General features: G+C 41.5%; 1 protein-coding gene across 4 annotated transcripts in view; it reads left to right on the top strand.

Annotated features, from left to right (window-relative positions):
* Nucleotides 1–245: 245 nt before the first annotated feature.
* cbfb (core-binding factor subunit beta) overlaps nt 246–11,310 on the top strand; it is a 29,522-nt gene continuing 18,457 nt past the window's right edge. For all 4 annotated transcript variants that reach the window (XM_070830884.1, XM_070830883.1, XM_070830886.1 and 1 more), the window contains exons 1-3: nt 246–683; nt 1,305–1,391; nt 7,494–7,610. In XM_070830884.1, coding sequence (XP_070686985.1) covers nt 606–683; nt 1,305–1,391; nt 7,494–7,610 — 282 coding nt within the window. In that variant the 5' untranslated portion in view covers nt 246–605. The remainder of the gene's footprint in view (nt 684–1,304; nt 1,392–7,493; nt 7,611–11,310) is intronic.

The raw sequence follows: 11,310 nt of genomic DNA, 5'->3' as shown, positions 1-11,310 counted from the left end.
TTGTGCCACATGATTCATCACTTTAATTAAAGCCGCCAAATTACACGCTACACTTACACAATCCTTTGTGCTGTGCGCATTATTTGCGTCCCAAAGCTCTTAAGTGCGCGAATAATAGACAGGCCCACCGGGGAGGAGCACTTGAAAGTTGCAGGTAGGCTGGAGACGCGGCTGTTAGTAGCCACTTGCTTGAGTCGAGATCACACGCTTGTGTGTGTGTGTGTGTAGAGAGAGAGAGAGAGAGGGAGAGAGAGAGACAGAGAGAGAGAGAGAGAGAGAGGGACGCGCACACACGGTCAAACTGAGCTTTATCTACCGCGGTGGGTCACTTAATAAGAGCCATTTAGAGCCAGAGGAGCGCAGGAGCGGCAGTCGGAGTCAGACCATCATAATAATCCCAGAGGCCAGCGGCAGAGAGCACATTGCTCCACACAGGGAGGAAGAAAAGACACGCACAGACACGGAAGAGAAGTGAGTGAAAGAGAGGCAGAGAGAGGGACGGACTGCAAGACACACACTTGAACTTTTACTCTGCGGAATTAAAAGAAAAAAGGAAAGCAGCGGGTAAGCAGTGAGAGTCGGGAGGCCGGACAGTGCTGGTGAAGATGCCGCGGGTAGTCCCGGACCAGAAGAGCAAGTTTGACAATGAGGAGTTTTTCCGCAAGTTGAGCAGGGAGTGTGAGGTGAGTCTGCCGCTGCACACGGACTCCTCTCTGTTAGACGGAAATAAAGAGAGCAGCGGAGAAAAGCACGACGAGCTGCTCTGAGCTTCAATTCATTTCAACTTCAGCGGGAATAAAACCCCTCAAAGGAAAACAATGAGCGAGAAAAGTGCTCAGAAATAAGTGGCTTCACTTGTATCTCTGGCTTTGTGAAAATTAGAAAAATAGATTAAAAAAAAAAAGACTTTTTACTCTTATTCTTCTGTTTTATTTGGCTCTTTTATGTTCTAATTTGTTTTACGCTGAAATGAAGCAAAATGTGCATTTTATTTGTAGCTCTTTTTTTCTTGTAATAGATTTTTTTTATGAGGCTATTATTTTCTGATGAAAAGCAGAGACAAAGAGTGATGCCTTTTCCCTAAAATCAAAATTCCTGTGGTTCATCTTCAAATTACAGCCTACTGCTGGCAGTGAGCGTCGCCACTCAATGTCAAACAGCCCCATATGGAGAGTTTTCTAACCCAAATCAAACCTATTTAGAGTACCCACAGTCTAACAGCCTGCTACACATGTGAGTATACATATATGTACAGTGTGTGTGTGTGTGTGTTGCTCAGGGTTTGTGTTTTCTTTCCCCTGTAGATTAAATACACTGGGTTCAGGGACCGGCCCCATGAGGAGAGACAAGCTCGCTTCCAGAACGCCTGCAGGGACGGACGGTCAGAAGTAGTGAGTGCTGAACTGCATCTTCTCCCTTATTCTACGTCCTCACGCTGAAAAAAATGCTCATTTTTGATTAACATCTGACTGAAGGAAAGTCAGATGGTGTGTGTGAGTGTGTGTGTTTATGAGGAAGTGAAGCTGCAGTTATGTATTTTGTTGAATTAAGCAACACAACAAGAAGCTTAAAAAAAACCATCTTCAGTAGGAAACATTAATCTCAAGGCTGCCTCCGTGTTAAGAGACAAATAAACTCTTATTGTGAGGACACTGAGATCAGCTCACGCTGTACGGCAGCACAGTGTAGACACTCGTGTGTGTGTGCTGATGTTTTGATGTGTCCCTGCACAAGGAAGTAGACTTGTTATCAGACATGCAGACCCGCCAGGCTTAACCTCACTCACAGGCTCATGACTCCTTCTGTATTCTGCACCTGCACTCATCGTTGTGTGAGAAACACATTAACACATGCTTTCACACCGCCGCTGTGCGGGTACAACTACACACTCTTAAGGCTGTAGTCTGGGGCCTAAGACTGGTCACCTAAAGTAAATATCACCTGTCATGTCTAATTTTGGTACATCCAGTAAACACGCAGTGAGTGGACAGAAAAACAGAACCTGCATGATGCCCCATGATGCAATACGGTCCTCCTATTATAAAGTGTTTGATATTTGCTTAGAGCTGAAAGTAATCAATTAGTCAATCTTTTATTTTGATAAGTGATTAATCACAAAGGTACTTATTTAATTGCCAGACATTCCCTTGCTTTTGCTCTGCAGTTGTGAGGGTTTGTTGCTTTTTTAAGTGACAGTAAAGTGAATATCTGACTGTTGGTCTAACAAAACAAGCATCTTGGAGACGTCACACGGGGCATCTTTCACTTCATTTCTGACATTTCATCTACCAAAGAGTTAATGAAGAAACTAATCAGTAGACAAAAGTTTTGTGCTGATTTATGTCTACGCCCTGCGGTTGGTTGTGGTGTTGGACTGGTGTGGGATGTGGCTCTTCTCATTTTCAATCACGGAGGCGCAGCCAGCTCTTGTTTTGTTGCAGCGGGAGATAGTGTGTGACAACAGTGTTACGGAGGAAGAGTGTCGGTGTGCTGAATCTGTCTCCCTCCATTTCCAAACCACGCTTCTTTCTCGGTCGCCTCTAAAATGTGTGTGATCAGATGTCCAGTTTTGATCAAATGGGCTGATGTGAGCTCTTTCTGGACTCTTTCGTCTAATAAAAAGAACAACGTGTTGCAACAGCACAGATACAAAATGTAGTCCACTGCAAGTGAAAGTCCTGCATTCAAAATGATGCTTTTAAGTATAACACAGGGATCAGCCAGGTGCTGGAAATCCTTGAAAATTATTGAGTTATAATATTTTTTTCAAGGTTTGAAAAATGTTTAGATTTTGAATAAAGTGCTTGAAACTGCTTGAAATTCTACCTGCATTAATATGATGAATCCTCATCTGACTGAAAATGTTGTACTTTAGATAAAGGAACAAAACAAGTCAGAGAGAGACGATTTGAGTTCAGAATATTTCGTTGTTCACAGCTTTAATGTGCTGGAAAAGCTTGAAAATGCTTGAAAAATTCTTGAATTTGACTTTAGAAAAAGCGAAGGAGCTCTGATAAAAGAAGAAGCACCTACAGTGCAGATTGTATGATTATATATGTATTATGCATGTTTGTATTATGTATTATCATGTATATTATATTATTATATATTATACTCCTGGATTATTAACACACACACACACACACTCATAAACAGTATTTTATTATTGCAGGTTGCAGCACATTGACATGCTGTTGGGTGGTTTAATTTACTGAATAAAATGTTTTGTAACTTATAAGTTCATAATAGTTTTATTTCTAATGTTAATATTAATAAATGCAGCTTGGAGATAGATGTCCTTTATGAGCACAACATGTCTGCATATTGCCGTCCTCTGCAGAGGTGAACTAAGTTCTCTCCGTACCCATGTGACCTTTTTTGTTTTCTTGCTAAAATACTGAGTGAAGAGTTTGTGATGAGCAGTTAATAACTTAAACGCAAGCAAGCGCACAGTCTCATGTAGTCATTATGTAATTACCCTTGGCTTACAGTGGGAAGTCTGTTTAGAGCTTCCTAATAAATGGTGTCCTCAACAAAAGGTGAAGTCAGGTGAAAAGCCTTTAGGCTGCTGGCACAAACACACACACACGGGGCGACTTCTGCTGGCTTAGTCATCCTCCAGGTATTTTTCACAAACATGCTGTCATCATCAGCGGCAGGAGAGGAGGGGGGGCTGCATCTAGTTTTACCGTCTTTTAGTGGGACATGATGCGTCCGTCTGTCTGTCTGTCTGTCCTCACTGTATTTATAAGCCTCTTCTGCTGTGAGAATTGATGGCCACCGTTTTAATGGTTTGATGGCAGCTGTGACATCATGTCGCTGATTTATCTATCAGCCAGACGCCGCCGAAGGCCTCCTGCTATTTTCATGGTCAGTGCGAACAACGACACAATGAGACTCGAACGTGCTGTCAAGGGCCACTTTTTATAGATGAGACAGACGAGGAGAAAACAGACTGTAAACTGTGGCAGGTTCACACTGCACGTCACATTTAAAGCTTCACTGTGAAGTGACGTATGTTGTGAAGTTTGATTCTCAGCAGCCGATTTTACAATCCTCTGCTGAAGGAGGAAAGTTTCTCTGTAATTAACTTAAACCAGAGTTTTAGACATGTGCATAGTGACATCACAACTGGTTTGGGAGCCAGCCATCGTCCCTTTGATGTGAATTGAACTTTTGTTTGACAAAAAACGTGTTAGACTCAAATTATCATTCCAAGGATTACTTTTAAATGCTTTCATATGCTTTTTTTCTCTGCCTAAAAATCCAGATTGTTTGTGATAAAATTTTAGAAATAAAAGAAAAGAAAGTTTTAATGTCACTTGCTGGTAATTTGTTATATGTAGGCCTTTTGTTCACGTTACCAGAATCTGGTAAAGTAAATAAATAAAAGGCCTGTTAAACTTAGCAGCAAGTAAAAGATTTTGTTCTGTGCACATTTACAGTGTTAAGTTAATATTTTCCAACTGCTGGGTAGAGCAGAAATACTGTCTGTTCACAGTTTTATTCTTTTTTAAGGGTAAAACTAAAACAAACGTTTATGCCTCTTAAAAATGAGGCATATTTTCTACATTATTTTTATAGTATACATGTCATGGGAAAATGCAATTAGGCAGCCGGGCTGTATTTCTAGGAATTCCAAAGATCACACACACACACACACACACAGACACACACAGACACACATATGTGTAGCTGGAATCTAAAATGATCAGGATTGATCTGATAAATGGGACAATAATTCAAAGTAAATTATCTTCAGCTCAGCTCATTAGAGATGAGTCGCTTTCTAAACTACTATTGATTTTCATGCTGCGATGATCTCTTTTCCTGCTCCTCTCCCATCTCTGTCTGTCTGTCTCTCTCTCTCTCTCTCTCTGTCTGTTTCCTTCATTTCTTCTGTTCTTCTTTTGTTTTCATCTTCTTCACCTCTTCATCACACTTCCATTTCCTCTCGTTCTCTCCCCGCCTGACTCTCTTCACATTCATCATGCTGTCTTTATCACCATTGTTCTGTTTCCCTTTATTTCTCTTCCTCTTTCTCATTTCCTCTATTTCTCTCTGCCTTCCTCTATTTTTCTTCCCACCCCCTCTTTGTCTCTTAATTTCCCTCCATCTCTCTCTTCTCTCTGCCTCTCCTTCCCTCTTTTTTTCTCCCGCAGTAGTAGGCAGCAAATTAGAATCAGATGGTTGTAATCCAATACTTCAAATAGGGCCGAAATGATGACTCGGGTGTTCTTTGAGCCCTCGTTTCTCTGAGTGTGTGTGTGCGAGGGATACATTTTCTCTTTGTGTGTCCGTGTACACACTTAGTCACTTTCAGCTTTCTCTCCTTCTCTTCTTTGCTTTCATTCAGTTTTCCTCCCTCCATCGCTCTCTCGCTCTGATGAGAGACAGATTTGACAGGGTGCATAATTCATATGCTTCCAGCTCAGTCGCAGCCCTAATGCCCTTAGTATTGATCTGTCTCAGCAAACACATCACACACACACACACAGACAATAGACACACACACACACACACACACACACACATAGATACACATAAAAAACAGACATTTTGTAACTTGATTTTCTGGCTCTCTGTAATTCATTGCTTTCTGACTGCAACAGAGAAAAGCATTGTATTGATTTTCATTTTATTTGTGTATCCATATGTGTGTGTGTGTGTGTGTGTGTGTGTGTGTGTGTGTGTGTGTACTTATCTTAATAGGAATGTCTCCCATTAGAGCAAGAACCCATTTCTTGCTCAAAAAATAAGGAAAGCAGTACAGTATGATGTGATTACATGTGTGTGAGGAGAGCTGCCCAGCGGTTCACTTTGTGCTTTTTGTTCTGAGAGTTTCGAAGAAGAAACAGAGAGTCACTGATGGAGGGAGGACAGGTTAAGGAAAGGAGAAAAGGGACGACTCCGTCTATCAAACTTAAGCTCCTCCAGGCTTAGGCCCAGAACAGTCTGCAAGAACCCTTTGGAAACATTTCTATGACACCACAATTAAGGCATATATTTTAAATCATGGATAGGAATGGGTGTGTAATCTGCTTTACTGTGAGTCATATTTATGATAATTAAGGTGCTATCCAAAAATTTACTTTTTAAATTCGGGGAATCAGTTGATTGCCACAAAATTAATCTGCAACTATTTTAATAATCAATCAGTCATTTTAAGTCCTTTCAAAGTGCCCAAACACTCTGGTTCCAGTCTTTGATGCTTTTCTCTGTTTCTTATCACTGTAAACTGAAAACTTGTTGTTCTATTACTAAACAGAAACTTTGATGAACTTTTTCACTATTTTCTCAAGGTTTACAGACTAAATGATTAATCAACAATGTAATTGTCAGATTAATTGATAAAGAAAATTATTGTTAATTGCAGTTTAAATGAAAGAATACTCAATAATGCTCATTAATACACTTTGCATTCATGCAACTCAAAAGCATCTGTTTTCAGATCCTTTCTGCCTGGTAAGCACCCTTGTCCTCCAAACACAAGACGCCAATAAATTCGTACTCTTTTGGCATAAATCCAAAGAAGTGGGTGAAGTCACTTGAGGGATTCGCTCAGATTTGTCAGAGCCCGTCCAGAACCACAGAAAATATTATACAGCTGCAGGCTGTGTAATATTCCCCATAACAGTAAAGTGGCTTTGTAATGTGAGAGGGTCACCTCTAGTGCTGAACCCAATACATGACACCAGTGTGCACCTTTACATGGTGCTTTTAGCCATTTTACCTCACAGACTCACCAACCACACTACCATATAGCAGCCGATCCCATTAACTAACCTCTATAAACACATATCTGCAAATGAATGCAGAACCTGCTGGCAAGGGACAAGATTTAGGAATCGGAGGAGTTCTGGTTTACATTTGCAGCCTGTTTGTAGTTCAAGGAGTATTTACCAGTCATGTTTGAGCACGCTTTGGTTGCATCCAGGTAAACAGTCTGTTTTTAGAGCTAAAGAGGCAGAACGCATCGGCCAAAATGCAACTTTAGAACCCATCGGCTATTGTCTGATGATGATTTAGCATTTTATTCGCTTTTTCTAAATTGCATCTGCATTCATTTGCGTTGTATGGAATATACATCAAAGCGCGGGTATAAACTGTAAGCCTGAAAACATTAGCCCTTGCCCCCAGAGGCCAAATCACTCTTAGATGATAGCTGATGGGTTCCTGTTAACAAGCTCAGACAAGCAACTGAGCACCGCCTCCCACAATGAGACAGCAAGCGCTGAAAACACATTTGGCAGGTGGAGTCCTAAACAGGACTAAAACTGCAGTGAAGTTAAGACTTGTGTGATGCTCTGTGTCTGCAGGATGTGCGTTTGCTCATCAGGCAAACCTCTCAGTGACTGAGTTTAGGAGTTTATTTATGAATCTCTCTGCCTTCAGTGCTCAAAACTCACTTAAAGCAGCTTTGATGCTTTTCTGGAAGCTTGTCCTTACTGACTTTATACTCTCTCTCTCTCTCCCCCTCTCTCTCTCTCTAGGCCTTTGTAGCTACAGGCACGAACCTCTCTCTCCAGTTCTTTCCAGCCAACCTGCACGGAGATCAGAGGCAGGTTCCTACAAGGGAGTATGTCGACTTTGAGAGAGAGACGGGAAAGGTAGGACACACACAAGACATCCACCCATTCCCTCAAACACACACACACACACACACACACAAACACATCTCTTTCTTTTGCCCTTCACTTGTTGCAAAGGTCATATGGTGTTGGTTGCAGACTGGCAACAGTCAAAGGTTTTCTGATTAAATGTGTCCAAATTACATCCTAAACCAAACATCTGCTGACAAAATCTCTAATTTCAACATCTGTTGGATTTGTCTGCTCTTTTGTTTTCTGTTCCTCTTTCATTTTATGAAATGAAAATGACTAGACAGTCTAGACACTCACATAGGGACAAAAATCTTTTATCGTTTTATCCTCCTGAACGTGTCTGTCAGGATAATAAGTTTGTTTGTGTTGACGTCCCTTGTCCAAGACGACAACCCCTGACAGAGTATAGATTGAAGTGTGTCAGGTCGTACACAGGTCTGCAAGGACAAATTAAAAGGATTAGTTTGTAATCAGCTCCCTGTTGTTCAAAGTTTAAACCATTGTTAGCAAGGTGTTCATCACTGCGGTGCCTCTCAAACGATGCCTGCTGTCTCCACCATCAAAGATACTCTCAAACAATGTGGTGATCTCAGGCACAGTGGTGAAATCACTGCTGGGCTTCTTTTCACACGGCAGTGAGTTGATGAGAAACATTATTTTCTCAGTAGTTCTAGTGCCTGATCAAGATCAAAGTTAAACAACTTAAAGAGCTCAGAAGATGTTAGTTTGCTGCTGTTGTCAAGGTGATATCCACTGTACAGTGCAGCGGTGCTGCTGCTGTTGTGTTTATGTGTATGTTAATTGTCTCCCTTGGCGCTAAGCCTGGACTTTGTGTGTGTGTGTGTGAGTGTGTGTGTGTCAGAAGGCCCTCCACGGACACTGGCCAGCTGAAATGAATGCCGGCTGGCGGCTCATTAAAAATGCATTCTGGGGAATCGATGGACCTCCTTGCCCCAAGGCTGACGCACTAATCTCACACTGTTAATTATTTAACACAACTGCCATGATGGTGGGAACAGTGTGTGTGTGTGTGTGTGTGTGTATGTGTGTGTGCTTGTGTTGATGGGCGTTGGGTATTTTGCAGGAGAGTTTCTAATGTGTGTGTGTGTGTGTCAGACAAAGAGAGAAAGTATGCACGTGTATGGCAGCGACACAAAGTTTGTGGTTGCCTGTGCTTGTGTGTGCGTGTGTGTGTGCGTATGTAAGACGATACCCTCTTCTTTGTCACCTCAACGGTGCTCACAGATCTATGAAGTTTTAATGAGGCTAGGAGTCGTCAATGTAAAGCAGTTTCACAGTGGTTCTGGAAAACTAAAGCCAAGTGCTCACACACGCACACACACACACACACACGCACATCTGAGGATTCAGGGTAATGTGCTGACAGTTTGCTCTTTTCATCCATACTCATCTCTTAAGCTGAGAAACATTAGTCATGATATACCAGCATAGCAACTCACAATAAGTCACTATAGATCACTGAAATGCTCTTTTCATGCAGCTCCAACAAAAGACACAAGTATCTGGTTTCAGTCTTTACTTTTATGTGATATTCATTTGTATTCCGCCCGTATGAAAAGGGACTGCAGAATGTTGTTTCCTCAGTGCAGTTGACTGTAAAAAGACGTATTGTTTAAAAGAAAGTGGACAACTGCACTCAGTTGTTCCAATGCAGAGCCTTTAATTGTGAACATTTTCTGCTGTGTAGCTCGACCACGACTCCAGCTTTCATTTCATACACACACAAAGAAACACACAAACACACATAGCCAATCCTTCAAGATGGCGGCGCACAGCGGTGCAGCTCCTGAGACTAAGCCCACTTCGAGTGGTTTAAGGGCCGATTTTAGGGCCAAAAATAACATCGCTGTTAAATGCTTGTTTTTATAGTGTATTTATAGTGCTTTTGTTGTTTTTTTCTTTTAATGTCCTTTTTTATTTTCTAATGCTCTTGTTTATAGTTAATTTATTCTCTTGGGCTTATAACCGGGACCCAAGTTCTCAACTTCGTGCCATCTCATGTGGAAATGTGTTCTGTTGTGACAATAAAGATCCTTGATTCCTTGAATCCTTCGATCTTGACCTCCCTGTAGAATACAACTGTCAGACCGAGGCAGAAATCCTGTGTACGTTGCAACCTCTTCTACACACACACACACAGCCTCCAAAATGTTCTGTAGAGCTGTTGTTGGTCAGGGTGGACAGAATAAACCTGAGGAAAAGGGTTATACAGTAGCTCATGAACTATGTTTCAGACTGAGGGAGGAGGTTACTGTTTGTGTCCCTCTGTCTTTATTTTTATTACTTCTCCCTCCATGTTTTCTTTCGTTCAGCTTCCCATCTTTTTCCTGTATTTGTTATTCTTGTGGCATTTTATATGAACATCCACACTACCCGTCCATCCTTCCCTCCTTCTCTGTTTCTGCTCCTTAGGTTTTTTTGCTTATATCCTCGTTACCGGCGTATATCCCCCTCTCCCTCCTTTAATCCTCCCCTCCTTCACTTCGCTCCTGTCTTCCCTCCATCCGCTCTCCCTCCATTCCCTCCTTTCTCCCGCCTTTATTTCCAAACACAGATGGTGCCAAACCGAAAGGGTAGCACAGCCAGGTTAAACTTGGCGACTGAGTGTGTGTCTGTGTGTGAAAAACAGAGAGAGAGTAGAAGTACAGGCTCTCAGTGTCGTTGCAGGCTAATGGGAGCCAGCTGTGGACGAGGTTAATTTTAGCGCTAAATGACTTGCAAGCATTAACGTAGTCCTACATGAATTGTAGCATCAGCAGCTGGTCTATCAGACGGATGTAGATCACTCATGGTTTCTAGCTGAATTTAAACACATATACATATACATGTGTATATATGTGTGTGTGAATATATAGATAGATAGATAGATAGATAGATAGATAGATAGATAGATAGATAGATAGATAGATAGAGCTGACTTTGTCCCTTTTACATGAGGTTTTCTCCTTTTTACCCTGGAATATACTTTCTTTTAAAGTATAGCTGTTTGTGACTTTGTCTCAGCTCCCCGACCCTCCCGTGGTTCCTTACTTATACGTCCCTGTTGTTATTAAAAGGTTTTTAATTCACTTGTTCCTTAACTCTTTGATTACTGACCAATTTTAATGTTTCCATATTGTCAAACACACCTTCTCTTTATTCATTCATCCATCTCTTGTCATCCAAAGTTTGTGGTTTCCTTTGTGTGTAGAACCTGCCAGGCTGCTTTTGTCCTTTAGGTAAAACAGACTGGTCTTTCCTTCCTTCCTGTTCTCCATCCCTCCAGCCCCTAACCCTAACCACCTCCACTGTGCGGGTGTGTGTGTCTGAAAATGTAATGAATGGAACCCTCAAACTTTCAAGCTATCTATGAATGAAATAAGTTTGAATTGTACTTGTGAGCGTGGCATGCTACTGGTGAAATATGTTATGTAGCCTAGCACGCATCCTAGCTCATTTTCATGACACTCCCATTACAAGTGTCAGGGTGAAGAGGTTTCAACAGAGCCATATATTCTGGCCCATAACTGTTTTTGGGTCATAAAAATACTTGGAACAGGTTGAGATTTGGTTCAGAAATTGGAAACTGGCTTCATCATCGACAGTTTGCTGGTGAAAAAAACCATATCTGGGGATGTGACAATAGACAAGGTTGAAGCCACAGGAATTAGTTTTACTGTTAAAAGTTGTTTCTCAATGTGTGTGT

Source organism: Pempheris klunzingeri, chromosome 5 (assembly GCF_042242105.1).
Source record: "Pempheris klunzingeri isolate RE-2024b chromosome 5, fPemKlu1.hap1, whole genome shotgun sequence".
Lineage (NCBI taxonomy): Eukaryota > Metazoa > Chordata > Actinopteri > Acropomatiformes > Pempheridae > Pempheris > Pempheris klunzingeri.
The sequence above is the reverse complement of the archived record's forward strand: the minus strand, read 5'-3'. Positions and strand labels throughout refer to the sequence as shown.